Here is an 18,896-nt window from a genome sequence, read left to right as displayed (position 1 = left end):
CACCATGTTTATTACTGTGGTTGCAAGTTTGCACTGATATAAAAATGAAATGCGTCTTGACAGGTGTTCCTAACATTTTGGTTACCTTTTATGGCTCTGATGGAGCAGCAATATCCCAATAACCCAAATTTGTGGCCAATGAGTGACTAGAAAAAAAGTACTTAAAGGATATTTATAATGTGGCAACATCAGTTGTTCCTTTAATACTGATACTTAAATTGAAAAAACATATTTGTGTCTTCAAAGAGTATTCCCGGAAAATAAAATTTAAAAAAAAGACACAAATCATGTCTTTGCTACATTGAAAATTCCCATCTAGCCTCAGAATTTTTAATCGGACCACTACAGTCACCAACGTGTACTGGGTGTAATTAGAACAACATCTTTGACAACTTTGCATGAGAAGACTTACTAAAATGTAGGAATTTTAAAATAACAGACCTAACATGACATTTACATAATGGCAAATTGTGTAAATGTGTGTTTTTGAGACCTGAACATGCTGAGGTGGCAGATTTCACTGGCGCGGGCATGCTGGAGGGGGAGTCTGTGCTGACCATGAAGCCTAACTGGGCAGAGAACTGGGCAGGACCCGCCTCCAGGAGTCGAGACAACATCGGCGCACCTGTCGCGGAGGTACCGGCCAACACAAAAGCAGGATTGATTTTACTTTGGAATGAAAACGGTTTTGTTGTGAAAAGAAAAATGGTATATGAATAGTAAGTAGGCTATGGTGAAATAATCAAAGTTCACTGTCATTCGGGATTTAATACAAGAGCAACAATAATAAAACAATTGTTCATGAAACCCACCTCTTCATAATCTCAGTGGTATTAATTTATCTTATGTATCTTTTAGTATTGTGTTATAGAAGTGCATTGTGGGGGAGAACAAATATATCTTGTTTATACCAGGGGTGTGCAAACTTTGACGCATGGGCTACGTGGCCCGCTCTGTTCTTTAATCCAGCTCAAGAAGCATTTGCATTATCAAGAGTGCTATAATATTTGTTTCATTAATTTAGCATTTTTTTTTGTTCTAAGATTGTTTAATAGCAGTTTTTTAAATTAATGCCATTATATAACATATATATATATATATATATTATTGACTTATTGTTAATAAAATGAAAAAGAAAAAGAAATCATTTCACATCAACAGGAATTTACAAAATTGGTGACTAAATATTTTAAAATGAATAAAATAAACAATTTCACTTTTTTGGGCCCTTGTATCTGTTTCTAAAAATCCAATGTGGCCCTCGAGCACAAACTTTTGCCCACCCCTGCACTATACAGTAGATTGTGCACATGTACGTACTCAAATATCCAGTAAATATACTTTACCTGATGCTGGAGAGAAGGGCAGAGCCAGCTGCAAGTCATGTGCTGCTGTCATATTACCAGCGGACACGTCACGCTCTCCAGTCTGATACAACAGAACATCATTTTGATGAAATGTTTTTTTAGACATTTGTAATTTGAAGAAGTTATTTCAGCCTACCAATCTGGATGTTGTGGCCAAGATGTTGCCTTTCTTCAGGAGCTCAGAGAGGAGCGGCGATGGGGGCGGTGTACCTCTCTGGGCCAGGAGCTTCTTTTGGGCGGGGTCATCGCCAAGCGACAGGTTCTCATTACCAGAGCCAGAAGAGTCGGCAAATGGCATTAATCTGACAGATCCTGAGATCTAAGGGCGCACGGGGAAAGAATCGGAAACGTCAGGTGGGATGAAGTAATACAAACTGCAATGTTATGTCGGTGATGTCAACAGGCTTTGACTTACATCTTTTGTGGGTGAAAACTCGCAATTCAAGCACGGGAGAGGATCACCTGATGGAAACTCGAGGCTGGTGGAGTTGCAACTCGTAGGTGAATGCATGGTGGCACCTGGCACGCGCCGAGGTGTGTTCTTTGCTACCTGTCTGGCTGAAAGAGTGAGGGACAGCGTTAAGATTTGTTTCTATCAGTGGCACAATCGCAGATAATTGATAGCTATACAGATAGATCATTTGAAATAAATACGATACCCTGGTAGGCAGCGTCTGTGCATTTTTTTTTCAACTCGCCTTCTTCCTCTTCCAGTTTGTGTTTCCTAGCCGACACAATACATTTATATGGCCTTAACAACGGAGGTGTGCAAACGTGTTTTCAATATAGTCATAATTTGAAACTGGGGATCATCTTTATGAAGACAAAATGAGACATGGTCGTATGTCTTACTTCTGAATTTCCTCCATAATTCCTCTAGTTTGGAGTCCAGATGACCAGCTTGGATGAGTTCCGACTCTCTCTTCAGCGTCCTGCAGGTTGGAAACAAGTCACACGTAAACAGTCACTGGCGCCATTGTTGCTCTGGTAAGGTCACTGAGTTGGGACCGACAGTACTTCCTGGTTCATGGAAAATGATGAACAGATGGGTGTTACCATTCAGATTCTGGGGAATGGATAGTTCTATTAATGCCATAGAGACTTAAATGTTAACGCTTTAAAAACATAACTACCGTAATTCCCGGCCTACAGAGCGCACCTGGTTACAAGCCTCAATGAGTATATTTGTCAAGGAAATACCATTTGGTACATACATACACCGCAGCTGCGTAAAAGCCGCAAGTGCCCACATTGAAACGTGAGCTATTTACAAAGAAAGACGGTACACAGAGTTTAACGCTAGTGCTGTGCTAACATGACCGGTAAAAGTCACTTCCTCGGCACACATATTCCACCTGGTCCCATTGTTACCTTTTCCACTCGAGTGCCCCCTTGCGGCCGTTAGGGAAAAAAATGCACAAACTTGCCGCATCACCGCATAAACCGCAGGGTTGAAAGCGTGTGAAAAAAGTCGCAGCTTGTAGGCCGGGAATTGCGGTATATATGCACCTTTATCCAGATTTTGACCAAAATGCAATGGATTCTTCTAGAATTAGAAATTTCTAAATGACTCCCTATTATTTTTCAAATTTAGTTTACAGTTTCAAGGTTCTCTTCTTTGGCACGTGTCACCACCCTTCAGTACGGTACATGCATGCTTCGTCTGTTGTGAATACGTAACATTAGCTATTCCCACACAATCTAATGGGATCCAGTATAAAAGCTGCATCAACTAGAAACATCATACCATCTTTTCAACTACCTTAATTGTAAACAATTATGGAACGTTTCCAAACTTGAAAATGCTCATCATTTTTCAACACTAGTTTCTTCCTTTGACGACACGCTGTACATCTATAAATTGTCAAAATGATTTCATTTTCCTTCCATATTTGGTATGTTGTCATGCGGGCCAGAGCTGGTACATTTCTGTATAATTACACCGCTATTATATCCGCGCTGTTGAAATGTGAACTTTTATACCTGTGCTCTTCTTGGGTTTGTTTGATCAACTTTTTTAATTCATCAATCCTCTGAGCCGTCAGCCGGCGCACAATCACATCCCCCACCGTTTCCACCACCTCCCCCTTCTCGCCTCGCTTTCTCCTGCAAACACACACACACACACGCACGCACACACATTGAAACCTTGTCCAGCTGTCATATATTTTTTTTTTGGCTGGATCACATGCTTGGTTTAAAACCCTTACTTTGGGGCTTCAGTGTTCTCCAGTAGCTCGGAATACTTCGAGGCACAATGCTGTAAACGCAAGAACAGAAAGTAAATTATGAATAACGTGTAAAAGTGTAAATTTTATTTTCTGTAGTTGAGGACTTTAAAGACATGTCCTGCCTTTTGAGAGAACCAGTCAGGTGGTCGCCCGGGTTCTGCAAATGGTTTGATGGCTCGACTGACAGAGACCCTGCAAAATTAAAGATCAGTCATGTGATTCTTCACAAATTAAATTCAGACACAGTTTAAGAACGCTATAAATCATACATGATTACACAAACGCCCTATAATGCACAACACACATTTGTGCAGGTAACATTTTATTTTGTAATTTTTTTTGTAAGGCTTTCATATTATATCTATATTGAATATTACATAAAAAAAAATCTTGTGGTGGGCTGGAGTAGATGAACTTGTGAGGTTAGGAGAAAAACTCAGTGCTGTTATAAATATCAAGCGGCACGGTGGCTCAGCTGGTAAAGTGTTGCCCTCACAGTTCTGAGGACTCGGGTTCGATCCTGGCTTTGTGGAGTTTGCATGTTCTCCCCTGTGCCTGCGTGGGTTTTCTCCGGGCACTCCGGTTTCCTCCCACATCCCCAAAACATGCAACATTAATTGGAAACTAAATTGCGCCTAGGCGTTACTGTGAGTGCGGCTGTTTGTCTCTATGTGCCCTGTGATTGGCTGGCAACCAGTTCAGGGTGTATCCCGCCTCCTGCCCCTTGACAGCTGGGGCAGGCTCCGACACTACCGTGACCCTTGTGAGGATAAGCGGTGAAGAAAATTGATGTATGGATGGATAAATATAAAGTAAGTTTACAGGGATAGAGTTGTACATAAAACAATATATAAACAATAAATACCTTTTATATAACTATTGCTTGGAAAACTCCAATATTTATTCTTATCACAACTTTCATTGTTGGAAAAAAAAAAAAAAAAAAATCACAATTTTTTTTCAAATTACCTTATTTTCATCATGTTCATAGAAATGTTTTCATTGTAAAATTAAAACTGTATGATAACTGCACCTAATATTTTTTTCTTTTGGTTTTAATGCTTTTGTTCTTTTCAATAGTCCCAATACTGGTTTGTGCATGTCAGCGTGCACTGTTCCAGTCAACTGTTGATATAACACGTTCGACAGCTGTATGGATACCCTTGAGATGAGTCATCATTCTCAGTAATTTATTAACTAATGGTATTGACAATTGAAGTCTAATATTGAAAACAATGGAGGGCACAATCATGGGGTAAACGCGGGGGTGTCAAATTTGTTTTCATCACGAGCCGCAGTTACAGTTGCTCTCAGGTTAGAACACTGAAAGCACATTCTGTAATTATATAAAGTGGAACAGATATAATTACATTTAAAATGAAACTCTGTTCTGTTTAGTAAAAGTGCAACATTAATAGCTTGTTTTCTTTTTAGACAGGTTTGGACATTGTGAATCATTAGTCTATAAAAATAAATGATGAGATTTGTTATCGCCTTGGCTCCATCTGCATATTCGGGGGAATGACCGGAATTTATTGTGCGGCACGAGTTCATCTAGCCAGAAGCTGAGCTGGAGTGTTTTGACGAGGCGCGTGGCTTGAGTGTGAGGCAGTTACACTTCTTATTTGTTACCTAATATAATCAGTGTGAGAACCCTAACAATCGTCCCATCATGTTTCCTCGTGCATTAGGTTAATTTGGTCATGGTCATTTTTACTTTTGAGATAGCGCCTTGAGGTTAACACCTGTTGGTTGAGGTGTGTTAGAATGACAGTAAAGTACCAGTTCTGGTCTCCGCTCTTCATGACCGATGTGGCCAAACACAGCTTCTCCCTCACCGACCATGCTTCCGTTGGGCCAATCACGAGCAGCTTGTGTTCTGCAGATGACAGAAAATAATGGGAACCTTGTCTCAACCAATGATAAACCTGTATATTAATATTAAAAAAGAGGAAAGTGATGCCATTCTCCGGCCTGCTTTAAAAGTATGCTAACTCAATGTGCAGTCCAAACCCTTTGTACTCGTCGCACTGCTAAGTAACCCCCGCCCCCAACACACACGCAGCGTGTCCATCTCAAGTGTCTGTAAACAGAGATGTCAGCTGGAGATCCGTGCAGGTGGAGCGTCGGTGCACCCGAACTTGGGAGCAAGACAAAAAAAAAAAAGGACGAAGCCACTCACTCAGTCATTTGGCTAGCACGCCGCAACACCCCCCGTGCGCCGACATTACTCACTTCCAACGCCGTTTGCCATCGTCCTGTCATCCCCGCACACCGCTCATCCTGTCACACGCAAACGCCCCCGGTTAATACCACCAGGTGACACGTGAACGACTGAACAAAACACAAGCGTGCGGGTTACCTTCAAAAAAATTGTGAACACCCCCCCCGACCCCGAGCTTTTCTTCGTTGACGTTAGCTCACGCGCCCCATCCTCGTATTGTGCGTCTTAGCTAGCGTTAACTTCAATATCAACTCGCCCCGTCAGAATGCTGCATTTGCATTTGCTTCAGTCGCCGAGCCGTCCCGGGTGGATTCCAGCCGCGACCGGTCCACGTAAGAGCCAAAGCCGTCAGACAAGGAGGAAATTCAGTCAAATGTTCGTACGAGCCACCGTCGTCATTTATCATTTAAAAGTAGCTAGCTACATGCTACGTGCCGTGTGCACGCCCACCACGGTCTCGCTCACTCAATGATGGAGGCTCGTGCGTACACAATAAACAGCTGGCTGCTATGCTAACTCGCGTTAACAGCTCAAGTCATTAAAATAACCATTTTCTAGACAAATATTCGTCTGGCTCAACCGTTACGACCAAGTTACTCAATGGATATTATGCGCTGCCCAGGGGTGGGAGAGTTTAAACAAAATCCCAAATAACTACTGTTTAATGGTCAACGTAGTAACTTACTCTGAGTATCATAATGTTAAAGTGTCACTGACATCCCTTGTATACATTTTAAAATACATATTGTTGTGAAAATTACATATAATATTATTCACTTCAATGTCTATACGTAAAAAAAAAATGAGCAGAGAGCATGTCGTTCATGCACTCGACATCCCAGTGGCAGTCATAATGCCTGCAACGTCATTTACAGATGTCACACTGGGACAGTTGCCATAGAGAAGACGCTGTGCCACGTGCTATGGGAGACGAACAACAGAGATTTTCGGGTTTTAAAGGACGCCTCTCCTGACACGGAAGCTCTTTTCGAAGAAGAGAACATCTTGTAATCGAGTGACGTGACCAGGGCAATATTACCCTATCCTTTCGAGGCATATTTAGATGATATGCGGACCACTTCTCACTAACAACAGACTCCCGACAGTATGTAGCGTACTCAGGAGGACCCATGCCATGACATCGGTGGGGGGGGGGGTCTTCTTTCTCCTCTCGCACCTCCACGGTGGCGATGAACAACGCTGGCCCGAAAAAAACAGCTACTTTCCCGCTGGTAAAACTGGCATAAACACACAAACCCACCAGTGTGGGCATCTGCAAAAAACGTCACTTCCTGCTTCTTCTCCAAAACGAATGCCTCGAGAGGATTTTCATGGCGGGAGATACAAAAATCCATATACGACAACATCACAACGTGCGGTGAAAAAATGGATGGCTCCATTCCGGCTGCCTTTTTTTAAAATAAACAAATACTAAGTATCATGCTTTACGTGTCAGTAGCACTTTAATTAATTAATTTACATAATTTTAACTAAGTAAATGTTTTATATTTCATCCTTTTTTGAGGATCCCAATATCAAATATGCCCCCCAAAAAGACAAAAGAAAAAAAAAACAAGTAAAAATTGCTGGTACACCTCAACAAAAGAAAAACCCACAGTGGTCGCAGAAATAACTTAAATCTAATAAAAGTAATAACAGATTTTCACAAATAATACTCAAAATGAATGTTTAATATCCATGTCGTAGTGTGTTTTTCCAGTGGGCAACTAATGAGGACCAGCACTAATGGATAGATCGATATTGAAGCAATATCCATCTATTAATTTTATTGATACTTTTTGTTTTCTCCAAACATCAGTCATTTTGTCGGGATGTGACTCGTGTTTTAATGACTATCACATGCAATGTTTGACTGCTATAATATGATTCCATCCGTCCATTTTCTGAGCCGCTTATCCTCACTGCGGGTGCATGAGTGCTGGAGCCTATCCCAGCCATCTTGGTGCAGGAGGTGGGCTACATTACTTTAACATTATTTGTGCAACCTTGTTTTGGCTAACGCTACGATGGTGGGAAAGTAATTAGCACAAATTTGCTTCACAGTCGAGAGGTGCGGTGTTGGTTTTGCCTACACTATAAAGCACAGGTGTCAAACTCAAGGCTTGGGGGCCAGATCCGGCCCCCCGCATGATTTTATGCGGCCCACAGAGGCAAGTCATATGTATCGACTTTTATGATTTTTGTTCAAATCTGTACCAAAATTTTAAATTGTCATATCATAAATGATCACGTTGAGATATTACAAGCATTTTTGTGTGACCAAAAAAAACAATAGTTGAAAATCGCATTCCTCTCAATTTCTGATTCCAAAAGGAGTTCATAAATTTCATATGTAAATTTGTTGAGGCGGTTAAAGATTTTTATGGTTTCACAGTCATAACAGCCCTCCGAGGGGAACCGTAAGTAAAATGTGGCTCGCAACAAAAACGAGTTTGACACCCCTGTTGTGAAGCTACATCCATTCATCTTCTCACCGATTGGCAGTTCTGAGTTTTCACACAGTACCTGGAGAAAACTAGCTAGCACGGGGGAACAAGCAAACTAAGAGACTCGGGATTAAAACCGAGGACTATGCTGAACTCTCGTCCACCATGACGGCTGATGAATATTATGTATACGGTAATTTTGTTTGGAAGGGTGCCATTACCCGCAATATATGTCAATTTAAAACGAACACACCATTGGCATATTATACTATAATTTGGTGCCGTGACATCTTGACACAGCTAGACGGCAGTGGGACAGTTCCGTCCTGGTTCTTCCGCAGAGAGTCCAAAGACGAGTGGGAAACAAATGATAACGAGGCACCTGACATTTAACTCTGCGCCATTGCCACTTTGCCCCCTGGTGATTTGTGTAATAACTGACAACTCTCGGGGAGAATTTCCGACAGACCTTGCAGCTAAATAATTTTCATTTGCGCTGTCAGAGGAGAGTACTTACATTTGTGATTGATGTGGTTTGTCATTATTATTCATAAATCTCAAACAAAAGACATGCATTTCTGTCAGATTTCATTTAATCGTGTCGGTGTACATAATGTTGTGTCCGATGAATGTAGCCAAAAGCCATTATGTGCTACTTTAATAAATAATGCATATACAGTACTTTACTTGGTAGAAAAATGACGCAGTGTAGTTTCAGTTCCGACCCAATGACGGTGCGGCTGCAAATGGTTCTCTCTCACTCTCTGTGTGCTCTGACTGACAAACGCTGCACTGAAAAAATTCAAATATGTACGTTGGTTGCTCATGATTAAAATGTTAAACCGAGATATATCAATTTACTATTTTCGCGAAAAGGGGGGGAAATGATGTCAGTTTTCTGTGTTTCAATCATGTGCAACTAAAAATAAAGTCCTTTTTTTTATTCCAGTTTGTAGTCTGTCTTTTTGGCGGCATGGTGTAATAGCTGGAAAGCGTTGGCCTCACAGTTCTGAGGTCCCGGGTTCCATCCCGGCCCTGCCTGTGTGGACTTTGCATGTTCTCCCCATGCCTGCGTTGGTTTTCTCCTGGCACTTCGGTTTCCTGCCACATCCCAAAAACATCCTAAATGAATTGGACACTCTAAATTGCCCCCAGGTGCGGTTGTTTGTCTCCATGTGCCCTGCGATTGGCTGGCAACCAGTCACCCCGCCTCCTGCCCGTTGACAGCTGGGATAGGCTCCAGCACTCCCGTGACCCTTATGAGGATAAGCGGCAAAGAAAATGGATGGATAGTCTATTTTTTGCTTGAGGCCAGCCAGGATAGGTTCCAGCTCCCTGTGACCCTGAATGCAATAAGCAATTCTAGACAATGGATGGATATACAAATACATTCTGAATCTGATGATTTTGGTATAAATGGGACATTGAATGAATATCAAAACCAAGATTGTGGGCTTTTTATCACAATCTCGACGTCAGGCACAAAATACGGCAGAATATCAGACTTAGTTCTGCCAGTGAGACGTCCTCATGTCGCGTGTCAGCAGGTTCAACGCCGCATGTTGCCTTGCACCGAGCCCACGCTGGGGGCCGAGCCGGCGCTAATTATTTGAAGGAGGGAACCTGTTGAGGCTCCCCTCTTCAGCTCTGCCATTAAGCGCACTTCATTTGATGCCGCAAGTTGCTGCTCAGGACGCAAGTACACTTCTCGGCCAAAAGGAGGGTCTCGCGGTGAGTGATTTTCGTCACGGCTAAGAAGAATTTGCTCCTTTTTTGCAATTGTTTTTGAGTGTATTTAAATCTGCTTGAAGATATGCAACACCGCTGTACATGAGTGTATATTTACTGAAGTATAGATTATTCGTAGGCAACACATTATAGTTTCATGTTGCTTTTATATACTAAAAAATATACAATATTGTTATAGTCTGGCACTGGGAGGAGATCATAAATCCAGTGTGTGTCTACTGAAACATGTTTTTTTAATTAAAAAAATACATGTATGTGTATGTATATATATATATATATATAATATAGCTGCTGATATAGCAGCTCAGTTTTCTGCAACATAGAGATATTAATGGTAAATGTATTTACAGTCTCAGCTCGCGCCCAGCAGGGGAGCAGCTCGGCCCTCCCTTTTGCTCTCCTCCTTTGAGACTCTCGCTGCGACACGTGCAGCTGAGACCCAGGGCGAGGGATTAATGAGCAAATTGAAAGAGTCTCAATACTCACGACCCAGTTGCCTTCATTTGCCAGTCCCTGAAACACACACACACACATGTTGTTGTTATTTTCACTGTCTCCAATCACTTCATGGATGTTTGCTGTAGGCAAAGAAGCAGCAGGATGTCCAACAACATGGCCAAGATTGCGGACGCCCGGAAGACGGTTGAGCAGTTAAAACTTGAGGTCAACATAGAGAGGATGATGGTATGTGTGCTTTACGTTGATAACATGCAAAAATGATGACATTATAAATGAGCCTACTGCATGTAGTACATGGGTTCCCTGATTTTGGGTGTGTTCATTTTATGTTATTGTGACAACCTCACTGACATGGACAAATGAGAAAAGAGAGAAGGCAACCTGCCAATGAGCAGCGTCATGATAAGACACTTTTGATCAACGCTGCTCATGATTTTCCACCAATCTTGAATAAGTGTAAAGATCATATGTCAGCTGCCAGTGGATGAAGTGCTGCAGAATGAGTCAAACACGTGTTTTTGTGTGAGAAATGTTCTGTCGATCCTGTTTGGTGACGAACTAGTACGCTCGGCGCTTAAGTGGAAAAATCAAACGAAATTATGAACATTTAAAGTCACTCACGTATGCTTGATGAGGGGCTTGGGCAACTTTTAACTATAAATTTGGAGCTTAATAACAAGACTCCCATCTGTTGTATTTTATGATCAATTTTCATTTTTTCTTGTCAGCATTTTCTTGGCCGCGTATCCTCACGGGGGTCACTGGGAGTGCTCCAGCCTATCCCAGCTGTCAACGGGCACGAGGCGGGGTACACCCTGAACTGGTCGCCAGCCAATCGCAGGGCACATAGAGACAAACAGTCACACTCGCAATCACACCAAGGGGCAATTTAGAGTGTCCAATTATTGTTGCATGTTTTGGGGATCTGGGAGAAAACCCCCACACGCACATGCAAACTCCACACAGGGGGTGCCGGGATCGAACTCGGGTCCTCAGAACTGTGAGCTTTACCAGCTGCTCCACCGTCCCGCCTGAACTCAACTCGTCTGAGTAATTTCAAGCCAATTTGAATTGTCTTGTGAGAGGCTTGGTGTTATTAATTTTAACTGTACCCCGATATCACTTGTTTGGTGATTACTGTATTTATTAATAAGTGCTATTAAAAAACCCTCCATATTGTAACTTGCTTTTTTTTTCAGTGGCTTCCTTATCAGTCCATGAGTATTATGACTGCTAATTGTATGTTTATATTTTCCCAGGTATCAAAAGCAGCAGCAGATCTGATGGCCTATTGTGAGACCCATGCCAAAGATGACCCCCTGGTGACCCCCGTACCTTCCTCGGAGAACCCCTTCCGAGAGAAGAAAATATTCTGCGAGATACTGTAAACCCTGGTGTGGGCATTTATGGAGCTTCTTTTCACACGATTGTCTTTTAATAGGAATGTTATGTTTTGTTGCTGTGTTAGCACACTGAGGAATTTCTATATTTGAAGATGATAAAGGTGGCAATAAAGACAATAATGAGTGCAAAGTTCATTTAAATAATTCTCTCCTTTTACTCCATGTGCTCCTGCAGCTCGTACATTCAAACCAGGCTTTTTCTCTGTGTTCTTTCTTCATTTGCCTGGATTGTTTCACCCCCAGCGATCGTTACAACAAGTGGACATGGTGATGACAAAGCACGTGCACGTGAATAACCCACATTTGCTCATCTCACATGCCGGCCACAGTTTGTACGGTGCACCAAGGCACTGTAACTCACTGCCATTTTCTTTGGTGGATCTGATCTGTTTCTAGAGGTTCTGAGTTGGAATCTGGCCTCCGGGTTTCCTGATATACAGTGAAGAAAATGAGTATTTGAACAGCCTGCTATATTGCAAGTTCTCCCACTTAGAAATCATGGAAGGGTCTCAAATTTTCATCCTAGGTACATGTCCACTGTGAGAGAGATAATCTAAAAAGAAAAATCCAGAAATCACAATGTATGATTTTTTTTTAACGATTTATTTGTGTGATACAGCCGCAGATAAGTATTTGAACACCTTTCTATCAGGTAGAATTCTGACCCTCAAAGACCTGTTAGTCCGCCTTTAAAAGTCCACCTCCACTCTATGTATTATCCTGAATCTGATGCACCAGTGTGCAAGACCAAAGAGCTGTCCAAAGACACCAGAGACAAAATTGTACAACTCTACACAGCTGGAAAGGGCTACAGAGAAATTGCCAAGGATCTTGATGGAAAAAGGTCCACTGTTGGAGCAATCATTAGAAAATGGAAGCAGCTAAAGATGAAGGTCAATCTCAATCGAAGTGGAGGTCTCAGTGATCCTTAGAAAGGTGAGGAATCAGCCCAGGACTACACGACAGGACTTGGTCAATGACCTGAAAAGCACTGGGACCACCGTTTCCGAGGCGACTGTTGGTAATACACGAAGATGTCATGGTTTGAAATCATGCATGATATGGAAGGTTCCCCAGCACATGTCAAAGCCCGTCTTACGTTTGCCAATGACCATTTGGATGATACAGAGGAGCCATGGGAGTAAGTTTTGTGGTCAGATGAGACCAAAATGGAACTTTCTGGTCATAATTCCATACACTGTGTTTGGAGGAAGACAAATGACGAGTTCCATCCCAAGAACACCATCCCTACTGTGAAGCATGGGGGTGGTAGCATCATGCTTTGAGGGCGTTTTTCTGCACATGGGACAGGAACTGTATTAAGGAGACGACGGCCGCGGCCATGTATTGTGAGATTTTGGGGAACAACCTCTTTCCCTCAGTCGAGAGCATTGAAGATGGGTCGTGGCTGGGTCTTTCAACATGACAATGACCCCAACCACACAGCCAGGAAAACCAAGGAGTGGCTCCGTAAGAAGCACATCAAGGTTCTGGCATGGCCTAGCCAGTCTCCAGACCTAAACCCAATAGAACATCTTTGGAGGGAGTTGAAACTCCGTGTTTCTCAGCGACGACAGCCCAGAAACCTGTCTAATCTAGAGAAGATCTGTGTGGATGAGTGAGCCAAAATCCCTCCTGCAGTGTGTGCAAACCTGGTGAACAATAACAGGAAAGGTTTGACCTAATTAATTGCAAACAACGGCTACTGTACCAAATATTAACATTGGTTTTCTCAGGTGTTCAAATACTTATTTGGAGCTGTAGCACACACATAAATTGCTAAAGAAAAAAAAAATACATTGTGATTTCTGGGTTTTTCTTTTTAGATTATCTCTCACAGTGGACATGCACCTACGATGAAAATTTCAGACCCTTCCATGATTTGGGAGGGATGTTCAAATACTCATTTCTTCACTGTATACGTATATATATTTTTTATTTTTTTTTTTAACCGCACAATGTGTTTATTTCTCCTTACAGTGGTTTTTACAAGGCCACATCTCAGCCTTTTGCGGCATCGACATTTTGGTTCCACCCTTGCAGAGTGATTCGACGTCTTTAGCCCTCTGCTCCTTATTCGCCTTTACAATGTTTTTCTTTTGTTCGAGTTGGAGATGCAACGACTACTTGTTTGGGAAAAACTCATTTGGGCAGGTTTTGCGCAGTGTGTGTCTCGTCTGGAGGAAGTGCGCAAGGGGAAAAATAAAAGCAAACGCTTGGGTGGGGCCACAGGGAGGCAATCGCACCCCCGCACTCTTTTCTACATCGGCTGAAAGGTGGGAAAGTTCGCACATTTGAGCGCAAGCTGCGGACTTTTCTTTGGCAGGTGCAGGCGGACGTCGAAGGTATGCTCGCCACGTTTTGTGTCCCATATTTAAAAAAAAAAAATCATGAAGGAAAAAGTCGTCGGGCTCGCTCGAAACAATCGCGCTGTCCATTCACACAGATGTTCAGGCGTTCACAAAAATACTTCGACCAAGTTGTTACTTACGTGCCATCAAGCGACTAAATGACACACACACAAAAAAAATAATAATAAACGTGAGTATTGGTTGGTGGAAGTTTTGAAAGTGTCGTGCGTGCATGAAACCTGCTTTGATACGACTCACTCTTAAACAGAATATCCTTGAAATACTGAGGTGAGAATTTTTTTCGATATCTACTAACATCATTTAGGTCTTCCTTTGCTAAATATTTCAATTGGTTGCGTGTGTGTGTGCAGTGTTTACATATGTATTTATTTACAAATGTACTAAAATAGTTATCTACCAATTATGAGATCTCTCTTAATTATTGGAATCTCAACAGATACAAATTTCACCAAGATATATATTTTCATTTCATTCATTCATTCTACTTCATCCTCCTAATGTAAATGTTTTGCCCTGTTCCTTTCTTTTTTCTAATTGAATACATTTGAAGTTTATGTGTGCATTTTTCTTGAGAGATGATTGCTGAATCAGACACTTGTTGATATCGCACAATACGCAATGTCTAAAGTTAAAACATTGCGTAATAAATGCTATAGCATCTCCACTTCTCAAAGGATACTACAGTATATGCCAATATCCCGTATAAAGTTGTATGGATAAAGTTTTTTTTCGGGGAAAAATCATTGTACAGTATTATATTTATGTATGTAGTTTTTGAAACATTGAAAAGTTGAAACTTTTGTAAAAAATATGTGTTTTGCTTTGAAGAAAAAGCTGCTATATTTTGAGTTAATTTAGATTAAAAAAAACAAAAAAAACAGTTGTGACGTGATTGTTTCCTGTTTCTCTCTGTTTTTAGGCCGAGCAATGGCCAACTTTGGAGGGCACGCCATTCCTGGCTCGTTCTTCTTGCTCTTTGGCTTATGGCTGACGGTCAAACATACTCTCCAGCACCACTGGAGGAAAAACCAACCCAAAGGCAGAGCCGTTTTCCCTCCTTTCTTGAAACGAATGGAGTGCATCGAGGGAGGGATGCAAATCTTTGCTTCATTTGTCGGTCAGTCCTTCCCCTCGAAGCGCCCTCGAAACGCCCGCAAACCCACTCTAACCGACGTGGCTCCGTCCGTCTCAGGCATCATGGTGGAGCAGTTTGTGGTGGACGGGCCGCACGCTCGCCTCTACGACGCGCGGAACAATTCCTGGGTCAAGCTGATGAACTGGCAGCACGCCACCATGTACCTCTTTTTTGGCATCTCGGGAATAGCGACGCTGGTGAGCACCTTGTCCAAACTGGCGCCGATTGGCGTGGACCGCCTTGCCCTCTCCTTGGCGCTTTTTGTGGAAGGTAAGACGAGAATCGATGGCGGTTTTGTGTTCAGCCGGCTTGCTCTCAGCGATGTATAATCTGTCCTTCTGTGGCCCAGGCTTTCTCTTCTACTTCCATGTGATGAGTCGCCCCCCGCTAGACGCTCACATCCACTCCCTGCTCCTCCTGGCTGTGTTCAGCGGGTCGGCCAGCGCCATGTTGGAGGTCTTCGTGAGAGATCACATTATCCTGGAGATGCTGAAAGCCTCCTTCTTTATACTGCAAGGCTCGTGGCTCTACCAGGTAATACTTTACATGTGCTTCAATCCAGTCCAAGAACTATATTCGTTCCTGAGGTTGCTCGGTTTGGACTGAATCCATTCAATGACACTTACTGATGTTTGCTCCAATTGAAAAAGCTATATGACGTAAAAAGAGTCACAGGACATTGCTCCAGAGTTAAACTATCTGCAATAATGACATATTGCTTTGAATTTCCTTCAGATTTCTAGCCATATTTTTCTAGAAAACTACAGTTTTGGTGAGGGGGAGGCTTTTTGCAAGATGGGGATCCACAGTAGTTATTTATCAACCTCATTCCAGATTGGTTTCGTGCTTTACCCACCGAGCGGCGGCCCAAAGTGGGATCTGACTTTGCATAACAACGTGATGTTTGTCACCATGTGTTTCTGCTGGCACTTGGCGGTGGCTTTGTTTGTCGTCACCTGTACCTCGGCTGCTGTTTGGATGTGAGTATCTTTTTCTTTTCTTTTTGAATATGTTATGGCTTCAGTGTACTTGTACATAGGCTTCTCTTGCATACCCTTTTTTTGTATCCACTATTGCTGTTGGAATGATGCGATTTCCCACACTGTGGGACGAATAAAGGTTGTAGTATATGTTAGAACATCAATAAGTAGTACTCTCAACTTTATAGCCCCCTGTTCTCAGATGACGACAGAAGACGCTCCGCTGGGATGAAGGGCAAAGTTTACAAAACAGTGGTGAGGCAGGCCATGATGTACGGATTAGAGACGGCGGCGCCCAAGAGACAACAGGAAGCAGAACTGGAGGTGGCAGAAATGAAGATGCTGAGGTTCTCGCTCGGAGTGAGCAGGTTGGATAGGATTAGAAATGAGCTCATTAGAGGGACAGCCAAAATTGGATGTTTTGGAGACGAGGTTCGAGAGAGCAGACTTCGATGGTTTGGACATGTTCAGAGGCGAGAGAGGGAGTATGTTGGTCGAAGGGTTCTGAGGATTGAGCTGCCAGGCAAAGGAGCGAGAGGAAGACCAAAAAGAAGGTTTATGGATGTGGTGAGAGAAGACATGAGGGCACTTGGGGTTAGAGAGGAAGATGCACGAGATTGGCGTAGATGGAAAAAGATGACACTCTCTGCCGACCCTTAAGGGGACAAGCCGAAAGGAAAAGAAGGACAGAGGAAAGAATGTGTTTGAAGCTTCTAAAAAACACTTGCCTTATAAATTTTGGTACCACCCTATTGTTTGTCAGAAATCAAGGAGAAAAGAATGACATACTCATTTATGTCCGTTTTGCAGTTCTCTGTGGCTGTGTAACGTGTATTCATTCACCTGACCGCTCTTTTGGTGTTCAGTCGTCTTATGGCCTCCATAACGTGATTCCATCTAGACCGATGACTGATGCTTAGTCTATCACCCAATCCCTCGTCGTTTGTCAGGAGCTGGCTCCGGTCTTATAGCCTGCATCAGCACCGTTTTTTTTTTTTTTAGGCCAGGAACCAAAAACACACTTTTGGGCCCTTTTCAGATGACAATTTCCAATTGTCAAAAATGTCAGCTTTATACAATAGTCTACTTTTATACAGTTGTTCCAGTTTTTGACTATAAAAGAGGTATTAATTTAACATGTGCCGGAACAGTTTTGCTGTGCAAAAGGGGCGTTTGTACTACCTCCTCTGCTTATTTTTGCTTTTTTAAATTATTCTGTTTATTGAAAATGTATTCAAACAGGAATGGGTTTTAGGGCACACAGAGGGACAGAGTAGACAAAGGGAATAATGATGTGAACCACAGAAGAATAGTAAAACAGTTTAGATTTAGACCACAAGTAATGTTACACCATGAATAGTCAGGGGCAACACCACCAACTGCCCCGTGATCTAGGGAGGTCCCCCAGCCCAAACAAAACATCCCGACCAGTCCAAAAGGGTGGGTGCCCAGGTACAGGACCACCACACCCAATTCCCCCCACCCCCACGCATGCATGGGAACCCCAGCCACCAACAGGGCCCAGCTCCCACCTGGAAAAAAAAAAAGGGGTCACACTCTGCCAAAATTGAGTGCAGATAAACCACCAATAAGCATTTTATAGGGGGTGAGTTACCCCAAAAAAATGGTCAAACCCACCCGCGCCCCCAGAAAATCTACATTTTAAAACATTGCAGGGGGTAAAACCCCACCCGCGCCCCCACAAATAGGTGAATCTGCAGGTGCCGAACAGCTAGATTCCACTGTAGTATTATCTGTTTGTTTTAAAAAGGGTGCTTGTGGATGTTTAACCACCTTTTTACTTCTTTCGTTTGTTCCAAAAGCACATTAAGGAGATTCTCCAGAAGAGCACGAGACATCGAGATGATGATGCGAAATAAAGTCTCCGCTGAGAACTCTGAGAAAGCTTTGCTTGAAGAGTCAGACGAGGAGTAGTGGCTGAAATATGTTCAATTTTATGTTTTGTTGTAAATGAAGTATTTGCAATGTATAACTTTCCCAGGTGGCTTTGCTCAAGCGGCAGGTTTACAAGACGAGCAGCTATTCACCTGTATGCAGAAAGTCACGTGACCACACCCGGAAAACAGGATTGCTGACTTCCTGCGTATGGGACGCTAACGACTATGGTTTGATGACGATTGTTTAAAGCCGAACTTGCCAAAATGTTTCCTTTTATGAATGGCGACTCCGGACAAAAGTTAAAGACGTGTATATCAATTGATTATACAAACCTGATAGATGTAAATGCAAATGAAACATAAGCATCAAATATTTTTTGTGACTGCGGTGAGATCTTGTACTCATATTAGGAAAAAAAAAAAAGACATGGTAGATGATGAAATATGTAATGGCTGCTTTGTCACAGCCCCCTTTGCCACTCATCCACACCGGTAGGAAGTGCTTGGACCTGTTTTGCAGAATGCAGAAGTAGGTTGCCCGTACAAACAGTTTCCCGGATTAAGAGTCTTGAAGCAACCTAGCGTTCATGTTTTTGGAATGCGGAAGGACCATACTAACCATGAGGCTGCT

The 18,896-nt window shown here is 42.6% G+C and overlaps 2 protein-coding genes across 8 annotated transcripts; both read left to right on the top strand.

Moving 5' to 3' along the window:
• Positions 1 to 1,825: 1,825 nt before the first annotated feature.
• gng8 (guanine nucleotide binding protein (G protein), gamma 8) lies at positions 1,826 to 11,997 on the top strand. 5 transcript variants are annotated; one of them, XM_061804408.1, is made up of 5 exons: positions 1,826 to 1,901; positions 2,248 to 2,305; positions 9,814 to 10,000; positions 10,603 to 10,702; positions 11,737 to 11,993. In XM_061804408.1, the coding sequence occupies exons 4-5, from the start codon at positions 10,619 to 10,621 to the stop codon at positions 11,863 to 11,865; spliced, it is 213 nt and encodes a 70-aa protein (XP_061660392.1). In that variant the 5' UTR covers positions 1,826 to 1,901; positions 2,248 to 2,305; positions 9,814 to 10,000; positions 10,603 to 10,618; the 3' UTR covers positions 11,866 to 11,993. The 5 variants fall into 5 exon arrangements, with proteins under 5 accessions (XP_061660392.1, XP_061660393.1, XP_061660397.1 ...); XM_061804409.1 differs by having other exon boundaries at positions 1,880 to 1,901; positions 2,248 to 2,354; positions 11,737 to 11,997; XM_061804413.1 differs by lacking the exons at positions 1,826 to 1,901; positions 2,248 to 2,305 and adding an exon at positions 5,820 to 5,917 and having other exon boundaries at positions 9,817 to 10,000; positions 11,737 to 11,997.
• On the top strand, positions 1,883 to 18,670 carry tmem45b (transmembrane protein 45B). 3 transcript variants are annotated; one of them, XM_061804406.1, is made up of 7 exons: positions 1,883 to 1,901; positions 2,248 to 2,354; positions 15,172 to 15,369; positions 15,445 to 15,657; positions 15,737 to 15,921; positions 16,222 to 16,367; positions 18,370 to 18,670. In XM_061804406.1, exons 2-7 carry the CDS (start codon positions 2,273 to 2,275, stop codon positions 18,461 to 18,463), a joined length of 918 nt encoding a protein of 305 aa, XP_061660390.1. In that variant the 5' UTR covers positions 1,883 to 1,901; positions 2,248 to 2,272; the 3' UTR covers positions 18,464 to 18,670. The 3 variants fall into 3 exon arrangements, with proteins under 3 accessions (XP_061660390.1, XP_061660389.1, XP_061660391.1); XM_061804405.1 differs by having other exon boundaries at positions 18,191 to 18,670; XM_061804407.1 differs by lacking the exons at positions 1,883 to 1,901; positions 2,248 to 2,354 and adding an exon at positions 13,754 to 14,225 and having other exon boundaries at positions 18,191 to 18,670.
• Positions 18,671 to 18,896: the final 226 nt, after the last annotated feature.

The sequence above is a fragment of the Syngnathoides biaculeatus genome, chromosome 18, assembly GCF_019802595.1.
Source record: "Syngnathoides biaculeatus isolate LvHL_M chromosome 18, ASM1980259v1, whole genome shotgun sequence".
Taxonomy (NCBI): Eukaryota; Metazoa; Chordata; class Actinopteri; order Syngnathiformes; family Syngnathidae; genus Syngnathoides; species Syngnathoides biaculeatus.
Note: the sequence above shows the minus strand (reverse complement) of the source record. Positions and strands in the feature narration are given on the sequence as shown.